This window comes from Mobula birostris, chromosome 12 (assembly GCF_030028105.1).
Source record: "Mobula birostris isolate sMobBir1 chromosome 12, sMobBir1.hap1, whole genome shotgun sequence".
NCBI classification, from domain to species: domain Eukaryota; kingdom Metazoa; phylum Chordata; class Chondrichthyes; order Myliobatiformes; family Myliobatidae; genus Mobula; species Mobula birostris.
Window position 1 is genome coordinate 16,774,177 of NC_092381.1, and position 20,601 is coordinate 16,794,777.

The following is a 20,601-nucleotide window of genomic DNA, read 5'->3' on the forward strand; positions in this document are numbered from 1 at the left end:
AGGTGCCACCTGGCACGTAGATGTCGGCCCATATCAGAGCTGATTGCCGATTGAAGATGTGCTGGGTGCGTCCCGGCCACCGCTGTACTGCTACATTCTTCACAGATCGGTATTGGTTCGCTGCCCGGAGGGTGGGGGCCATTGCACCACCCCAACCTCCCGACGACTCAGCCTAACACACCATCATCAGTGTGCTCGATGTCTTCCCGATTCCGGTAAGTGATACTACACTGTACATACATTACTTCTACTTTATATAGGCTGTATACTTTTATGCGTTATTTGGTATAATTTGGCAACTTCATAGCTTAAAGGTTACTGGAGAGTGTTTTTGCCGAGAACGCTTGCGTGAGATTTTCTGCTGAGAGCGCTTGCGTGAGATTTTCACTACGGAGAACAGTGCGGCAATGATTGTAGAGAAGTATTTCTACTTTTTATAGGAGGTGTATTTATCATATCATTCCTGCTTTTACTATATGTTAGTTATTTTAGGTTTTGTGTGTTATTTGGCATGATTTGGTAGGTTATTTTTGGGTCTGCGAAAGCTCACAAATTTTTCCCATATAAATAAATGGTAATTGCTTCTTTGCTTTACAACATCCTGGCTTACGAACCGTTTCATAGGAACGCTCTACCTCCAGATGGCGGGGGAAACCTGTACATCAATTAAAGTAAATGTAGATTGAATAGATTAGAAATCATGCAAAAACAGAAATATATATTAAAAAGTGAGGTAGTATTCATGGGTTCAATGTCCATTTAGGAATCGGAAGGCAGAGCGGAAGAAGCAGTTCCTAAATTGTTGAGTGTGTGCCTTCAGGCTTCTGTACCTCCTACCTGATGGTAACAAAGAGAAGAGGGCATGCCCTAGGTGCATACCTGGGAAGATACAGTTACAATGTTTAAAAGACATTTGGACTGGTCTTTGGATAGAAAAGGTGGAGGAGGATAAGGGTTTAATGCCTGCAAATTGTATCAGTAAAGATAGGCACCATGGTCAACATCGATGAAGTAGGCCGAAAGGGCCTGTTTCTTAGCTGTATGTTTCTATGATCTGGAGCTGTAGGAAATTGCCTGAGTCCCTCAGAGCAATGCGCTGGGTCCAATCATCTTCTGCTTCATTATGAATTCATAGAGTGCATTACAGATAGTTTCCTGGGACCAACCAGAGAAAAGGCCATTTTGAATCAGGTAGTGGGCAATTTTGCAGTTTTAATAAATGACCTCAGAGTGAAATATTCCCTAGGAAGCAGGGATCATTGTATGATAGAATGTTGCATTCAGTTTCAGGGGGAAAAGTTAAGACAGTTGTTACAGGGTATTACAATGGAAGGAATACGTTTGCTGAAACACACTTAGTTGACAAATTATCAGAGAAGACAGAAGTCAACAGACACTTAAAGAAGTCATTCATGATACTCAGTCAAAATGTAAAGAGGAATGATCCTAAGGGAGGGATGGCAACCCAAGGAAGTTAAGAAGGGTATTAAGCTGAAAGAGCAGCATATTGTTAACAGGAGGGTGGAATCCTGTGAGCAATTCTGGGACCACAATTAGTTACAATATACATTAATGACTTGCAGGAAGGGAACAAGGGCAAGTTGGAACTCTTGTCACCAGAGTATCAAAGGATGAGAGACCATGCTCTTGAAATATATAAGATTCTTAGATGTTTAGACAGGGTAACTGCAGAGATGATATTTTCTATCATGGGAAAGTTCAATATCAGAGAGTATGATCTCAGAATAAGGGGTATCAGACTGAGTCGAGGAAGAATTGCTTCCCTCAGAGTGCTACACAAGCCTTTGGAACTATTTGCTGCAGAGGTCTGTGGGGCTACAGTCATTAAATGTATTTAAGGAAGAGATAGATTGATTGATAATTAATGAGGATGTCAAGACTTATGGGAAAAGCTAATGATTAAAAACAATTTCAGCAAAATTGGATTTTATTGGAATAAATTCTTACATATGAATGTGTACAAATATAGCACACAAAGAGGTGTTCCAGTCACACATGCCCATACAGGTTATTAATATTTCCACATAAATCTCTCCCTTTTTCCTCCACCCAAACTTTTCCAAAGTCTATTTATTTATTTGTTCATCCAGGTATTAAATTTTCTTTTTAGTGGACATACATTTCTATTTGTATTCACACCATTCTTTGCAAGATTACAAGTTACTCCACAATTATAGAAAAGAGATGAGTGACAATACCTTCATGAGGAATATACAGCATAGAATGTGGAAATGTTTGGAGCCAGAAAACAAAGCCTAAAGAAAATAGACAGCTCACCATATTTCTTTCTGCACCCCTTAGGACGGCAGTCATGCTGCTGAAGCTGAAAGCTATTAAGTAAAAAGCCATATTTTGGAAAGCATCCAAGTTTTCTTGGCTCCAGGCACATTGTTGTTTCTCTGCCAGCACAGGACTTAAGCCACAAACGATTCATCCTTTATAGTCTTGCTTTTCAGATTGGCTGAATGAATTCAGTAGATGCCGGCATTGTACATGTAGCATGAGAAGATACAAGCTCATGGAACAGGAAAAACATTGTTTCAGCATATTCAAGGCAATAAGCACTGAACCCCAATATTTAAAAAAAATGTATTTCATGAACTCTTCAATTAAAATGAAATATCAATATCCTAATGGCAAAATGTTAATCATATCTGAAAAAGGGTCTAATTTCAGGAAGAAATGACAACTATTAAATAGATCAGTGTATCTGTTTTAATCAGATTCGGCTTTAAATATGTTAATGATAAATCTGTAGCTACAAATGTAAATTTGAGACATTGCAGTTGTCAGCTTTAGGCTTTAGAGCACATAGATAGCAGAATAGCGGATGATTTCAAGGTAATGGAAGGAAGAATGTGGAAGGTTAATCAAGAGCATGTCATCTCTAAGTAACATTAGTGGTGGATGAGGGTTTCAGCACACCTAGATTAAAGCAAGGTTGAATTCAGTGATGATAGAAATAAGACATCTTACTGAAAAGGTTCAAAGTACATTTATATAGAACTACTAGAGCAGACCCACAGCCTCAGTTCATCACACTGCAAACCAAAACATTACACAGCTCGCAGACAAAGAGCCCAGAGCAGAACTGCCTGACCCTCACCTCCGGTCCTGACACCGTGTCTTTTCAATCAATCCAGCCCTGTGTTTAAATTATCTGAACATCGTATTATTCCTCGCTCTAAGACCCATTCGCATTCATATGCTCTGGGCCTAGACCTTGTCACCACATTCTGGCCAATAGCTGACCTTTCCAGTCAAATCGGCCTGGTGTTTAGATCATATTATCTATAAAATCAAGAAGCTGTTTGGTATTCCTGTCATTCAGTAATGGATATAGAACAAGTCAACTATATCCAACAACAAGTCAACAGGCAAATGTGATGTTAGTGTTCATTTCAGGAGGACTAGAATATAAAAACAAGGATGTAATGTCGAGACTTTATAAAGCACTGGTGAGGCCTCACTTGGATTTATTGTGAGCAGTTTTGGACCCCTTATCTTAGGAAAGATCTGCCGACACTGGAGAGGGTTCAAAGGAGGTTCACAGAAATGATTCCAGGATTCAACAGCTTGTCATATGAAAAGCATTTGATGGTTCTGGGCCTGTATCCACCAAAATGCAGAAGAATGAGAGGTGACTTAGTGAAAACCATCGAATGTTGAAAGGCCTCGATAGCCTGGAAGCGGAGAGGATGTTTCCTATGGTGGGATAGTCTAGGACCAGATGACAGAGATGAGACATTTCTTTAGCCAGTGGGTGGTGAATCTGTGGAATTTGTTACTACAGTCAGCTGTGGAGGCCAAGACTTTATCTATATTTAAGGTAGAGGTTGATGGATTCTTGATTGGTCAGGGCATGAAGGAATATGGGGAGAAGGCAAGAGATTGGGCTGAGGGGAAAAATGGATCAGCCATGATGAAATGGTGGAGCAGATTCACTGGGTCTTCTGGTCTAACTACCAATACATTGGGGGGGGGGGGTTGCTTAACGCAGCAGTGAGGAAGAATTAGCATTGTAACCATATGCAAGTAAATTTTTACTGTTATCAGATAGTACCACTGAGGTACAGCACACAGAAGAAACTGGAAGAGGCTAGTGACAGAAGATTCTATAGTCGGGGCACATGTATATATGTCTGTGAGCACAAGTGCGATTCCAGGGCAGTTTGTTTTTCCCTGGTACCAGAGTTATGGATGTCTCTGAGCATTCTGAAGGGGGAGGGTGAGCAGTTAAGTGTCGTGAGCCATATTGAAACTAACAATATAGGCAATTACTGCTGAATCCATCCACCATAGTGGTCACTTATTCATCAGATTGCTAAATGGGAGACGCTACAAGTCCATCATCATCAGGACTATATGTAATCTCAAGCTTCTTTCCTGTAGCTATCCAGCTTCTCAATATCCTGACTGTCCCTGTATAACATCCATTAAATGGTCTTCCTGCTCTCCTTGTTCTGTTGATCTCTAGTCTGCTCATATGTTCACATTTATTTAAATTAGATTATTGACATTTGTGCATGTGACCATTCTGCTAATTGTTGATTGCTCATGGCTATTTGCACTATTGTTTTGTAAATTGTTGGTTGCTATTGCATTGTCTGTTATGGTACTGCCCTGTGTTTTATGCTTGCCAAGGAACCATAATCAATTATGGTATGGTTCACATACTGGCAATAAAGTGATTCTGATTCTGAAGAAGGGATGAGATCCTGCATTAAAACTTTAGGGAGTTGGGTAGAAAGTTAAAAAGCAGGACCACTGGAGTTGTACCTGTGCCAAGTGCTAGTGAGGCATGAAGATAGGACGGTACTACACTGAATGCATGGCTAAAGAGCTGCTGTAGGAAGGAGAGCTTCAGATACCGGGATGACCGAGATCTCTTCTCAAGCAGAGTCCTGTACATGAAGGACAGGTTGCAGCTAAACTGGAAGTACATCAATATCCTGGCAGGGAGGTTTGCTAGAACTACTCAAGAGGATTCAAACTCAAATTGCAAAAGGAGATGGGAAAGAAAACAGTAAATATGTGTTATTTGTGTCAAATCAAATTGGTGAGGATTGTTCTGGGCAGTCCACAAGTAGTGCCATACACCTGGCATCAGCATAGCATGCCCACTACTTACTAACCCTAACTGTACTTCTTAGGAATATAGGAGGAACCAAGTGCACCCAGAGGAACCTTTGTGATCAAGGGTTCTTTACAGACAGCAGCAGGAATTGAAACTGGTTCTTACTACTGGTGCAGTGGTAGTGTTACACAAATTGCTAGACTACCGTGCCGCCGGCCAGCAGATCACCAGATGGAGAGATTGAGGACAAGTGGTTAAGTCCAGCAACATAGTATATTAGTTAACATAATCACTTTACGGTGCAGTTACCGATTGGAGCTCGATTCCTGTCGCCGTCTGTTAAAGAGTTTGCACGTTCTCCCTGTGACCACATGGGCTTCCTCTGGGTGCTCCAGTTTCCTCCCATGTTTCAAAGATGTACACTTCGGGTTGGGTTAATGAGTTGTGGACAAGCTATGTCAGCACCAGATGCATGGCGGCACTTGAGTTGCCACCAGCACAATCATTGGACTGTGTTGGTCATTGATAGAAAACTATCTTTCACTGTATGTTTTGATGTAAATTGACAAATAAGACTAATCTTTTTCTCATTTGGAAGGTAGGAAAGATAGTCTGAAGTGTATTTATTTTAATGCAAGTATATTGGATAAGGCAGATGAACCTAAAGCCAGGAACTCAGATATTTGATTACACAGAAACTTGTTTAAAAGAAGGGCAAGACTGGGAGCTCTACACACATATTGGACATGACTGAGAAGGGTGGAAAAGAGGTGGGAATGTTGCATTATTGATTTGGAAGAATGCCATTGCTGCACCAAGAGGGGGCACCTCATAGAGCTCATTCAGCAAGGTGTTATAGCTAGAAAAAAGGATGTGATTACCATAATGGGTACAAGCTTTTCAATAGCCAAAAACAGCAAGAAGAACATTGATTTCCCAATTTGTATACTCACTGCCCCTTTCACTACCCTATGCACCCATGTCACCGCTTTCAGGGAGTTAAGGATTTGCACCCAGAGGACTTTTTGTGTACATTACACAAAATGCTGGAGGAACTCAGCAGGTCAGGCAGCATCTATGGAAATAATTAAACAGTTGACGTTTCAGGCAGAGACTCAGCCCTGAAGAAGGGTCTTGGCATGAAATGTGGACTGTTTATTCATTTCCATAGATGCTGCCTGACCTGCCAAGTTCCTCAGGCATTTTGTGTGTGTTGTTTTAGATTTCCAGCATCTGCAGAATCTCTTGTTCTTGTACATCAATTCCCCCAAGGCACCTGCTATTTCCTCTATATGTCCCAAAAGAATCTGACCTCGCAAAGTGCATTATCTCATACTTGTCTGGTTTAAAATCCATCCACTGATACTCCGCCCAATTTTCCAGTAAATCTATATCCCACTGCATCTTTAATCAAACTCCTTTGATACTGATGACTCCAGCAGTTTTTGTGTCATCATCTACAAACTTACTTTTCATATCTCCTACACTAATCCAAGTCATTAACAAAGCATCAGAAGCCATATTTGACATTCTGTGGAAGAATCTCCTTTCCTAGATATTATTTGTAAATTCATTTCTAAATTATTCAAGGTAGAATTATTAAATTGATGTTTGGCAAAACTAAATATCTAACCATTAACCAGGAAGTAACTATTTTCTGTCAAGTAGCTTTCAAAGAAAAGTTAAATATTGGATATGAACACAAAAAGGCAATAATTGAAAAATGTAATTATTATGAAATTTATTATTTGAACATATAATACTGTAAATCCATCAAGTTCAGCATTTAGGCTGTTATGTACCATTGCTGAGTGACCTCAGGTACAATTTCAAATGAAATTAATTGCTAAATCACTATGAAATCTAAATCTATACCCTTCCTCTCTGAACAAAGTTGGAAATCAAGAGAATACCATGTGCAAAAATTCTGATATATGACCTTTTATCATGTTAGCATTAAAAGGATATAACAAATATACAATAGTTAAGAAGCAGAAGGAACTTTAGAAATTAGGGCTTAGACAGCCATTATGAATATGAAATTCTACCATGCCACAAGAGAAAGGAAACATCGCCGCTTTAAGGCTGTGAAACAAAATAGGAGCCCATAGCATTACAAGGAAGGTATTAGTATGGATACAAGATTGATTGACTGATAAGGCAAAGAGAGGAAATAAAGAGGTCCTTTTCTGATTGGCTGCCGGTGACTAGTGGTGTTCTGCAGCCGTTGGTGTGGGGAATGTTACTTTTCATACTCTGTGTCAATGATATGCAAGATAGAACAGATGGCTTTGTGGCTAAGTCTGTCGATGATACAAAGGTAAGTGGGGGGGCAGACAGTTTTGAGGAAGAAGGGAATCTGCACAGAGAATGGGCAAAGAAGTGGCAGATGGAATACAGCATACGGTCCTGCACTTTGGTAGAAGGGATAAGGTAGAGGCCAAATGGTGAGAGAATTCAGAAATCAGCAGTGCAAAAGGACTTGGGAATCCTCATGCAGGATTCCCTGTAGGTTAACTTGCAGGATGAGTTGGTGGCAAGGAAGGCCTATGCAATGTTAAAATTCATTTCAAGAGGACTGGAATACAAAAACAAGGATGTGATGCAGAGGCTTTATAAGGCATTGGTCAGACCACATTTGGAGTATTGTGAGCAGCTCTGGACTCCATATCAAAGGAAGGATTTAGTGATGTTGGAGAGAATCCAGAGGAGGTTTACGAGAATAATCCCAGGGATGACTATGGGCCTGTACTCACTGGATTTAGAACAATGGTGGCGGGGACATCTCAATAAAACCTTGCAAACGTTGAAAGCCATAGAGATATGGAGAGGGAGCAGCCTCAGAATTCAAGGACAAAGAGCAGAGATGAGGAGAAATTCATTGCCAGAGGAATTCATTGCCACAAACAGCTGCAGAGGCCAAGACACTGGGCAAACTTAAAATGAAGATTGATAGGTTCTTGATTTGTAAGTGTGTCAAAGGTTATGAAAAGAAAGCAGAATTGAGTGGACAGGCAATAATAAATCATTGAATGAAAGCTGTTTCAATGGGCTGAAAGTGCTAATGCTGCTCCTATACCTCATGAAGGCCAAAGTCTGACAAAAAGGGTGTGATTTAAAGAACAGATGAGGGTGGAGAATATGGAGAAGGTCCCCAACTTGCAGTTAACCACAACATAGCAAGTTCTTCAGCCCACACAGCACAGAGTCAAAAATGGGAGAGCTTATCAAGAGGTAGTCAGCACCTGTAGGATGTAGGGACTTTGAATGATTCCTCAGTTGTGGCCTTGTGTTTAATTCCATCTAATAGCAAACCAGTTTCATTACCACCCCAGAGTGCTAATGTTAAACTCTGAATGATGAATGCTTCACATTGCCACTTGCACATTTTCCACCCTCTCCACCTCTATTGTCTGATACATTTTCACAAGACTGTTACAGTCGAGCATGTTTCCATGCTGAACAATATGTCTAACCAAGCTAGTCTTATTTGCCTGCAACTAGCCCATGCCCCTCTAAACCAGGGGATTTATGTATATGAAGGATGTAAGTAATAAAGTCAATTCAATTCAACCTTGTCTGTGACATGGATCAATACCATTAACCAAAGGGTCCATGGACCCCAGGTTGGGAATCCCTACTCTAAACCTTCGCTAGGCATGTAATCGTCCAAATGTCTTTATAGAACATAATATCACTAACAAACCACCTTAATTTTCTTGTGCACTTCCTTGCTGCTGTTAATATGGCCTTCTACTTCATTGCATCTTTGATTCAGCCATTCTTCCTTTGCAATATTGCGCAATTGTCTGGTCTGTCTGTCTAGCTCTCTGTATTGCACTTCATTATTCTTCACTAACCTTCTTTGTTCCATCAGATCTAAAATTTCTTGGGTTATCCACCCCTTGTTGGTGTGTTGGGTTTCTTGTACTTGGATTATCTCCTCTGCTGATTGCTGTATGGCATATTTAAATCTGTCCCAAATAGGTGTTGTTTTGTTTTTGATGAGGTGTTCTTATACAGCTGTTTTGAATTGTTGCTTAAGTATTCAAATATTTCAAATTCTCACTAAACTAAACAGACGGAAGGGATCAACAACTGCTACAAAATTTATATTGGAATCAAACGGTGGCGGTAAAAATTGATGATAATATAAGCAGTTGGACTAAAATTCAAAGAGGAGTTAGACAGGGATGTGTTGCCTCACCGGAATTATTTAATATCTATAGTGAAATGATTCTGAGAGAAATAGACCTAGATGGGATAAAAATTGGAGGTGTTAACATCAACAATATAAGATATGCAGACGATACCACCTTAATAGCAAGTGCTGCAGAAGACCTACAAATCCTCCTAGACAAAGTGGTAGAAACAAGTACAGATTTTGGTCTAACCACCAACTGTAAAAAAACAAAATGTATGGTAATATCAAAACAGCAGGATACTCCCAACTGCCAATTGTACATCGGTAACCAAGAGATTGAACAAAAGACCAGCTTTAATTACCTTGGTATTTTTTTTAATCACAAGATGCTAGAAGTAGAAATAAAAAGAAGAATTGCCATTGCCAAAACCAACTTCCAAAAAATAAAACCTATTTTTACCAACAGACACATTTCTATGACAACAAGGCTTAGGCTACTAAAATGTTACATCTGGTCAATCTTGCTGTATGCTTCCGAAACATGGACTATAACACCAGAACAAGAAACTTAGAAGCAACAGAGATGTGGTTTCTTAGAAGAATGCTGAAAATATTATATAGAGATAGGGTATCTAATGAGACAGTACTTCAACGTGCCCATACAAAAAGATCTTTAATGAGAATATTAAATGAGAGGAAACTTAAATTCCTGGGCCATGTCATCAGAAAGGGAGAAATAGAATGCCTTACATTACAAGGACACATGCCTGGGAAACACAGTAGAGGAAGGCAAAGAAGAAAATATATGGACACTGTGAAAGAACTAACAGATCCAAGTGTGCGAGATATCATTGATGCTGCGAGGGATTGTTCGATGTGGAGAGCCATGATCGCCCAAGCGTGTAACGCGCAAGGCACATGAAGAAGAACAAACCACCTATTTAACTGCAAGAAAAGTAGCAATTTTTACTGTCTAAAGTAACAATGTAAAAATAAAAATGATGCAACAATACCAAAAAAATCTTAATTAAATATCCATTAATTAAAATGGCTCAGTATAAATAAAACTTGTGAAGACCTTGTGAATGTTTCACTAATTTAAAACAACAAAACATGCCTATGTAATCAGCGCACTTTCACAATGGTTTGCAAAATACAGTACATCACAAATCATTTAAAAGATACTAATTCTACTGAAAGTAGAATCTGAAAGTTGAAAATGCCAACAGAGAATCTGAAAGTTGAAAATCCTACTGAGCTTGACAGAGAATTACTTGTGTACTTGATCTTAAATAAAGAAGAATTGGCACCTTCTTCTGCTCCAGCTGGGCTTCCTCTTGACAGCATTGTCTGCAGTCTGGATCTAATTGGTTCAGCCCAAATTGACCAAGGAGGTCACAAGAACTGCAGAGTAAGTTACTGGAAAAGCCAAGTTCTCGGCAGGCTTCAGATGATAGACTTGCACTACTTGTAGCTATCTGAAATCAGAAAACAATGATTAATGATAGTTCCGATGAAGGGTCTTGTCCTGAAAAATTGACTATTTATACCTCTCCATAGATGCTGCCTCACCTGCTGAGTTCTGCCAGCATTTTGTGTGTTACTCTGGATTTCCAACATCAGCAGAACCCCTTGTGTTTGTAACTAGTGATATGATCAGTCAACAGGAAATGAATGAGTATTATGAAAGCAAACAAAGTAGATTTCAGACCCAAAAATAAACAGACTAGATTCCAGACTTGAATTAAAGTGATATAATTGAAAGACACATAGTAAATCTATTTTTTCCAACTGATCAACATGATGTGATCACTAGTACAGTTGAAGTCAGAAGTTTACATACACCTTAGCTAAATACATTTTCTATCAGATTGAGGTCAGAAAGTGATGTCAAGTCTGGTTCATCCTTGGGAGCAATTTCCAAACACCTGAAGGTACCGTGTTCATCTGTACAAACAATACTATGCAAGTATAAACACCATGGGACCACGCAGCCGTCATACCGCTCAGGAAAGAGATGCATTCTGTCTTTTAGAGATGGGGCGAAAAGTGCAAATCAATTCCAGAACAACAGCAAAGGACCTTGTGAAGATGCTGGAGGAAACAGGTAGACAAGTATCTATATCCACAGTAAAACGAGTCATATATCGACATAACTTGAAAGGCTGCTCAGCGAGGAAGAAGCCACTGCTCCAAAACTGCCATAAAAAAGGCAGACTACAGTTTGCAAGTGCACATGGGGACGAAGATTTTACTTTTTGGAGAAATGTCCTCTGGTCTGATGAAACAAAATTTGAACTGTTTGGCCATAATAACCATCATTATGTTTGGAGGAAAAAGGGTGAGGCTTGCAGGCCGAAGAACACCATCCCAACCGTGAAGCATGGGGATGGCAGCATCATGTTGTGGGGTGCTTTGCTGCAGGAGGACTGATGCACTTCGCAAAATAGATGGCATCATGAGAAAGGAAAATTATGTGGATATATTGAAGCAACATCTCAAGACATCAGCCAGGAAGTTAAAGCTCGGTCACAAATGGGTCTTCCAAATGGACAATGACCCCAAGCATACCTCCAAAGTCGTGGCAAAATTGCTTAAGGACAACAAAGTCAAGGCATTGGAGTGGCCATCACAAAGCCCTGACCTCAATCCAATAGAAAATTTGTGGGCAGAACTGAAAAAGCGTGTGCGAGCAAGGAGGCCTACAAACCTGACTCAGTTACACCAGTCCTGTCTGGAGGAATGGAACAAAATTCCAGCAACTTACTGTGAGAAGCTTGTGGAAGGCTAACCAAAACGTTTGACCCAAGTTAAACAATTTAAAGGCAATGCTACCAAATACTAACAAAGTGTATGTAAACTTCTGACCCACTGGGAAAGTGATGAAAGAAATAAAAGTTGAAATAAATCATTATCTCTACTATTATTCTGACATTTCACATTCTTAAAATAATGTAGTGATCCTAACTGACCTAAGACAGGGAATGTTTTCTTGCATTAAATGTCAGGAATTGCAAAAAACTGAGCTTAAATGTACTTGGCTAAGGTGAATGTAAACTTCTGACTTCAATTGTATGTGTTATGAATTACATTTCTTCAACCAAGCCTAGAAAATATTCCAGTTCTGGTCGATAATTGACCATTTAAAAATAAAGTGGTCAACAATCAAGGGCATTAACGCTGTCAATTTGAGACATTCACATGGTCGCTGTCACTCGAGTGCTGAGGCTACCAGAGCCTGACTGGGGTTTGGAATCCTGCAACGTATGGATCACCCAGTAATGGCCAAAATACTCTTACTGCAACATAGCAAATGATTATGGAATGTTTCCTACTTTAATAGTATGCAGTGACATAAATACTACAACATCCAGCACAGGGCAGTTGACACTTTGTCCACCATCATTGACAATCGCCCTGATTGTTTTTGAATGAATGAAGAGAATTGCCAAATGGCAATTTTCATTCTTAATTATTGAAAAAAGCAGCAGAGCATCCTTTGAACCCTATAAGTGTATTTACTTGTATTTTACGTAGTTCATATATACATATAACAGTTCAATATGCCTTTAGTAGCTGTACAAAGTATAATTCCGGAAAGCTCTGGAATATCTCTTGTTCTGTATTATTTGAATAAGTGCTTTCCCATTTGTTAACTTGATACTTCTGTATTTGAATAGCTTTCTAATTGGTTAATTCTTATACATAAATTTAAAATGGGATTTTTCTTACCTCTGTCAAATAATAATAGCTGTTCTATACAAGGCACTATCTTAATTCCTTTGTCACTCTCTGTGTTTAGTAGAACTCTGTCACTGTTCCAACTTTTTTGTTCTATCAACTCTTAACAAAACAATTGTGAAGCAACAGGTTTTGTGCCTCTTTCCTGGCTTCTGAGAGAACCTTGGATCAAAATCATCAGAATCCAACACAAGATTAGCTTTTCTTAGGCAGCAAATGAATCATGGAACAGTGTTACTCTTACAGCCAGTACTTCACGCTTAGACTTTCAATACATAAAAAGGAGATACTTTCAATCTTCAAATCAAAATAATATTCAGCCAAGCACAAAGTTATAATATTCTCAGAATCCTGGATTGGCAATAACAGACCCAAACTATCGAAGATAAAAATAAGGTCCTTCAATGGCACTCTATCACCACATGAATATATATTGCATTTTGTCCCTGTGCTGCATAAAAAGTCCACTTTCAATATATTTTACAGCACATATCTGGTGAATAGCTTGACATTTTTTAATCCATCGAAGTTCTACATATGCAGACAAATTAAAACAAGAATGCAAAGATAAGACAACTTGGCACAGTTTGGTTTCTGCACTGTCCTTAGTTTTCCTTGTACCAATAAATCACATTTGCTTCATATTGCTATTTAAAAACCCTGAGTACATCAAGTTGCTCTTTCCGTGCTTGTATATAGAGAAATTTTAACATTAGGATATGAGAATAATTCAACAGAGATTACTGAATTTTGAAATTGTTCTATTATCATTAACATATTTAAAAAAAATAAACTTTATGTGAAAATACATAATACTGGGACACAACTATTTCAGTGGATTCAATACATTTGTTGATAACCAGAAGTTAAGGAACATATTCTGTATTTGTGGGATTTCTTTTTTCCTTGAAAAGAATGAGAGCTTTTCAAATAATAGCTGTTGATCATTTAATGCTAATGGGTGTGGCAAGTCAATGACACAAGCCTGTAATTGAAAATTGCTTTGATTTATTCAATCATTTATTTACTTTCTTGCTATCCTTCAATGTGTCCACTGGGCTATGCAGACTCTTTGAGCAATGTCTCAGTTTGACAATTCTGATTTTGATTTTCAAGTTCTCCAGGGGATTTGCTCCTTTTCACTATATTAATTTTTTCCCAGCCACAAAAGCCTTGGAGGTCTTCACCTTGAATTTGGTATACTTCAACCTCTCCACATTTAATTGCTTCATCACTTTTAAACATGACCTCAGCTGTTAAAGCCTTAGGTTTTGATGAAGGGTCTTCTAGTTGAAATATCTAGTCAATTTCTCTTTCCACAGATTCTGCCTGACCTGCTGAATGTTTCCAGCATTTTCTGTTTTTATTTCGGACTTCCAACTTCTGCCAATTTTTTTAATCTTCATTAAATTCTGGGAATTCCCTCTGTAAACCAGCCTGCTCAAGATTCTCCTTCAAACACAGTTCTTGACCAAGCTCAGGCCATCTGTATCAATTTTTTTTACACTGCTATGTACTACGTACTAAGTTTTTATTTGCTGAAGTGTTACTGACCAAATGCTATAATACGACACTTTGTGAATACAAATAGTTTCAGCCTTTATCCCTTAAAACTAAAAAAATTTTAAGGTATTAAGTGATGGAAATCAAAACATAAATTGCATTTAAATAGGCGCCACTATGTTTGGCACGAGAACAGCTTAATTTTAGCTTCTTTCTGATTTTGCAAAATTGCTTTGCATATACTTCATATTGCTGTCATGCCAGTCACAAGAGTATTTAAGACATTTAGACATGGGAGTAGAATTAGGTCATTCAGCCCATCAAGTCCGCTCCACCATTCCATGCCAATTTATTATCCCTCTCAACTCCATTCTTCCGTCTTCTCCCCATAACCTATAACGCTCTGACTAAATGAGAACCTATTATCAATGCTTTAAATATATCCAATGACTCAGCCCCCACATCTGTCTGTGGCAATGAATTCCATAGATTCACCACTCTCTGGTTAAAGAAATCCCTTCTCATTTCTGTTGTAAAGGGACATCCCTGTATTTAAAGACTGTGCCTTCTGATCCCAGAGACTCCGCAAGAGGAAACATCCTTTCCGCATCCACATCTATGCTTTCAATATTCAACAGGTTTGAATAAAACTGCCCCTCAGTCTTCTAAACTCCACAATTACAGGCCCAGAGACATCACATGACCCAATTACATTAACCCTTTCATTCCCTGAATCATTCTCATGAACCTCCTCTGGACCCTCTCCAATGCCAGCATATCTTTTCTTAGATAACAGGCCAAAAACTGCTCACAATACTCCGTGTGGTCTGACCAATGCCTTATACAGCCATAGCATTTTATCTTTGCCTAACATTACATTTGCCTTCTGTTGGATTGTAATGTTTTTGATTCAAGGTTCTTCAGAAGTCAAAAATGAGGCATACAACTTGTTCCTTGCATCCATTTTTATTAAGTATTAAAAAAACAAAGGAATTAGGAAAGGGAAATAGCAAAAGCAGAGCTGAGTAGTGAGAGGAAGCTGAAGGTGCAATAAAACAATGTGGCCTGGTCTTCTTGTACCGATTTGCTAATAGCAATAAATTCCATTGCTTGAATCAATCAGTAAGATAGCCCCCATTCAAGTAACGTGATACCTGCCACTGAAACTGTGAAACTTCCAGAAAAAATACAGAGGAATTGCAACCACTGAAAAACACACTAAACAATTACATACAAATAGGTAACTATATAAAAATAAAAACAAGCTTAAAAAAGGTAAACTACAAAGAAAATAACAATTATTCAGTCTAGTACAAAACTTCTTTACCAATGACTGAAATTGCAATTTAACCTTCAGGAAATCCTGCAGAGGACTCCCATGTCCCTTTGCACCTCCAATCTCTGAAATTTTGCATGACCATCCACTACACAACACTATATTCCATCTGCCATTTCTTTGCCTATTTACCTAATCCGTCTATATCCTTTCATACACTCCCTGCTTTCTCAACATTATCTGCCCCTCCACCCATCTTTGTAGAAATCACTGGTATAAAATCAACACAGTTGACCACAGGATAGTTTTTCTCTTTAATATAAGAGATATATCTCTTTAATATAACATCTTCTCAATGTACTGGAACTAACATTCAACTTCTTAGTGGCAAAGGAGGAACATGACCCAACCCTAATTTTATAATTCTTCACCTGACTTTTTATAAAGCTTTCTTTTACTGCCAAATTCACACAGAATATAATATAATTTCAAAGGCACCAGTAGAATATTTGTACAGTAATGTGTAAAATTCTTAGGTACATATAGCTAGGGTGCCTGAGACTTTTGCACAGTACTGTATTTGTCAATGTGGAGCAGAGAGCAAGTTTGTAAATCTGGCAGCAGCAAAGGATGTTGTGAATGGCAAGGGTGGAGTGCTGCAGGGAGGGGTGTGGGACAGGTGGCAGAGTGCTGGTGGTGATGGGGGGGAGGGTGCTGCAGATGCATACACACTCAGCCCTGAGACACCAGGCAAGATCAGTTGATTCTAAACAATGGTTAATTGAACATTACAGAATGTTCCCACTCCCTCCCCTTTTTCCCCAACCAGGATTTCCCTCTTCCTCAAAGACGAGGAATTCTGCAGATGCTGGAAATTCAAGCAACACACATCAAAGTTGCTGGTGAACGCAGCAGGCCAGGCAGCATCTCTAGGAAGAGGTACAGTCGATGTTTCAGGCCAAGACCCTTCGTCAGGACCAAAAGAAGAAAGAGTAGTAAGAGATTTGAAAGTGGGAGGGGGAGGGGGAGATCCAAAATGATAGGAGAAGACAGGAGGGGGAAGGATGGAGCCAAGAGCTGGACAGGTGATTGGCAAAAGGGATATGAGAGGATCATGGGACAGGAGGCTCAGGGAGAAGGAAAAGGGGGAGGGGGGGAAACCCAGAGGATGGGCAAGGGGTATAGTTGGAGGGACAGAGGGAGAAAAAGGAGAGAGAGAGAGAAAGAACGTGTGTATATAAATAAATAACGGATGGGGTACGAGGGGGAGGTGGGGCATTAGCGTTATATAAATAAGTAACAGATGGGGTACGGGGGGGAGGTGGGGTTATATAAATAAATAATGGTGTTTTGCTGAACAACTACGCTCTGTCCACCAGAGAAAGCAGGATCCCCCAGTGGCCACACATTTTAATTCCACATCCCACTGTAAAGATGAAGCCACACTCAGATTGGAGGAACAACACCTTATATTCCGTCTGGGTAGCCTCCAACCTGATGGCATGAACATTGACTTCTCTAACTTCCGCTAATGCCCCACCTCCCTCTCGTACCCCATCCGTTATTTATTTACGTACACACATTCTTTCTCTCTCTCTCTCTCCTTTTTCTCCCTCTATCCCTCTGACTTGCCCATCCCTTGCCCATCCTCTGGGTCCGCCCCCCCACTTTTTCCTTCTCCCTGGGCCTCCTGTCCCATGATCCTCGCATATCCCTTTGGCCGATCACCTGTCCAGCTCTTGGCTCCATCCCGCCCCCTCCTGTCTTCTCCTATCATTTTGGATCTCCCCCTCCCCCTCTCAAATCTCTTACTACTCTTCCTTCAGTTAGTCCTGACGAAGGGTCTCGGCCTGAAACGTCGACTGTACCTCTTCCTAGAGATGCTGCCTGGCCTGCTGCGTTCACCAGCAACTTTTATGTGTTTCCCTCTTCCTACTCCTTCCCACTCTCAGTCCACAATGGAGACCCATATCAGAATCGGGTCTATCATTACTTATGTATGTCATGATTTTTTTTTGCTGCAGAACTGTGCAATACATAAAATTACAGTACTGTATAAAAAATCTTACGCACCCTCAATATATAGATATGTCTAAGACTTTTGCACAGTAGTGTCAATAAACCATTTATAGCTTCGAATGTCATTAAAAGTAAGTAGCATTTTTGCACTGTATTCGAATTTTTGATTGAGTCAAAGTCATTATCAACTTTATAATTGCAGTAGTAACATCTTCTAGATATTTGCTGATTAATTTTCTCTTGTCTCCTAGACCAGATAACCTGTCAAGCCATTTATGATCTTTGTTTTGCATGTGAAGTGCTTTTAAGGTTTGCAAAGATGCATTTGTACAATATCTCAGTGTACCATAGAGCACATTCCAGCCAAAATATATTTTTTATAATACATGGACACACTTCTGCAGAGTAGTAAAAGTGGTGGCCAACTTGTACATAGGAGATTGGCACCAACAACATTCAGGGAGGTGGGACATGTTCAGACTAGATGGATGGCATCTCAGCACACCTGGGTCCACTGACTTGAAAATTTACTCATGCTGTGGGGGTGGGGGAAAGGAAGTTCAAACAAGTTTGGAATGGTTTTGGGCCAAAAAGGATTGGGAGAGATAAATATCACCAGAACAAGAAATGGAAATCTTTTAGACTGAAACAGATAAGAGAATTCAAGATCTAAGCTCGGATCACAGTACATGCAAGCAAATACAAGAAGTATATTTAATACATTTGATCAGCAACGGGCATGATTAATGACTTGGATAGCAAGAATGCACCAACAACAGAAACCTGGCCAATAAGAGGGCAGGAGTGACTTCCAAATGCTTGGATACACGATTTTCAAGAAAAACAGAGAAGGGAACCTACTGATTCTCACAGTTATTTTGACTGTATCTCTGTCCACCCTGTCACTTACAAAAATGCTAATCCCTTCTGAGAGTTCCTCCATCTCTACCACATCAGGATGAAGCTTTCCACTCCAGAACATGAGATGCCACTGTTTTCAAAGAATGGGGTTTCCCTTCAAATACCACCAATGCAGCCTTCACCTGCATCTCCTCCATTTCTCACCCATCTTTCCACTGTCATAATATGCATAGGGCCCCTCTTGTTCATACCATCAGCCTCCGTATCCAACACATCATTCTCTGTAATTTCCACCATCTCCAATGGGATCCCATCATTATGCACATCTTTCCCACACCCTACCTCTGCTTTCCTTACACAGCTCCCTTGTTTACTTGACTTTCCACTGATCTCCCTCCTGGCACTTATCCCTGCACGCTTGACAAGTGCTACACCTGCCCTTACACCGCTTCCCTCACCACTATTCAAGGCCACAAGCAGTCCTAGATGAGGCAACACCAACTGCAGGTCTTTCAGGGTTATCCATTTTACCTGGTGCTCTCGGGGTGGCCTCCTCTACATTCGGTGAGACCGACACCGATTGGACAACCACTTCATCAACCACCTTTGTACTGCTCATCATAAAAGGCAGTGGCTACCTATTTCAGTTTCACCCCCCATTCCTATTCTCTACCACCTAGATGAAGAGAACAATGCTCTATATTCCACCTGGGTAGTCTCCAAATTGATGGCATGAACATTATTAATCAAAGTATTGAGTATAAGAGTTGCAATGTTATAATGAGGTTGTATAAGGCATTGGTGAGGCTGAATTTGGAGTATTGTGTTCAGTTTTGGTCACCAAATTACAGGAAGGATATTAATAAGGTTGAAAGAGTGCAGAGAAGGTTTACAAGGTTGTTGCCGGGACTTGAGAAACTCAGTTACAGAGAAAGGTTGAATAGGTTAGGACTTTATTCCCTGGAGCGTAGAAGAATGAGGGGAGATTTGATAGAGGTATATGATGGGTATAGATAGAGTGAATGCAAGCAGGCTTTTTCTGCTGAGGCCAGGGGAGAAAAAAACCAGAGGACATGGGTAAGGGTGAAGGGGGAAATGTTTAAAGGGAACATTGGGGGGGCTTCTTCACACACAGAGTGGTGGGAGTGTGGAATGAGCTGCCAGACGAGGTGGTAAATGCGGGTTCTTTTTTAACATTTAAGAATAAACTGGACAGATACATGGATGGGAGGTGTATGGAGGGATATGGTCCGTGTGCAGGTCAGTGGGACTAGGCGGAAAATGGTTCGGCACAGCCAAGAAAGGTCAAAAGGCCTGTTTCTGTGCTGTAGTTTTTCTATGGTTTCTATGGTAACATCAATTTTTCTAACCTCCAGTAATTACTCCACCTTCTCTCTTTTTCCATTACCCCTTTCTGGTTATCTTCTCACCCCTTCTCTTTACCTCATTGGCCTATTAGCTCCCTCTGGTTCCCTCCTCCCTTCTTTTCTTCCATAGTCCACTGCCCGCTCCTATTAGAATCCTTATTCTTCAATCTTTTCCACTATCCCTTCTTCTTACTTCATTCTCCCTCCCCACCTTCTTCATCACCTATCACTTGCCAAAATGTACTCCTTCCCCCACTGACCACCTTATACTGGCTTCTTCCTGCTTCCTTTCCAATCCCAATTAAGGGTCTCAGCCCAAATCTTCCAGTTTATTCCCCTTCACAAATACTGCCTTCCAGTGTCAGAGAGAGATCAAAATTTCCATCATCTGCAAAATCTCTTATTCTTAAAGAAGGGGTATGTTAGAGTAGATTAAGGAAAATATTGTGTTACTGCAGAAGGGATGTCATGGAACAATTAAGAACTGAATCCCTGTTTAGAAGTAAGAAATGACACCACTGTTCACTAGACGCAAATTTGCAAGTTACTTGCAGATGTGTGCAAAAGTCACAGAGTAGTGATAATAGAAGAC

The 20,601-nt window shown here is 40.0% G+C and overlaps 1 protein-coding gene across 2 annotated transcripts in view; it reads right to left on the reverse strand.

The window, feature by feature from the left end:
• The window catches only part of selenof (selenoprotein F), a 45,583-nt gene that overhangs the window by 23,695 nt on the left and 1,287 nt on the right, over positions 1-20,601 (reverse strand). The window contains exons 2-3 of one of the 2 annotated variants that reach the window (XM_072273367.1): positions 10,815-10,886; positions 10,553-10,720 (exon numbers count right to left, since the gene is read on the reverse strand). In XM_072273367.1, the coding sequence (XP_072129468.1) occupies positions 10,553-10,720; positions 10,815-10,886 (240 nt within the window). The remainder of the gene's footprint in view (positions 1-10,552; positions 10,721-10,814; positions 10,887-20,601) is intronic. The other variant, XM_072273369.1, reaches the window with a different exon arrangement.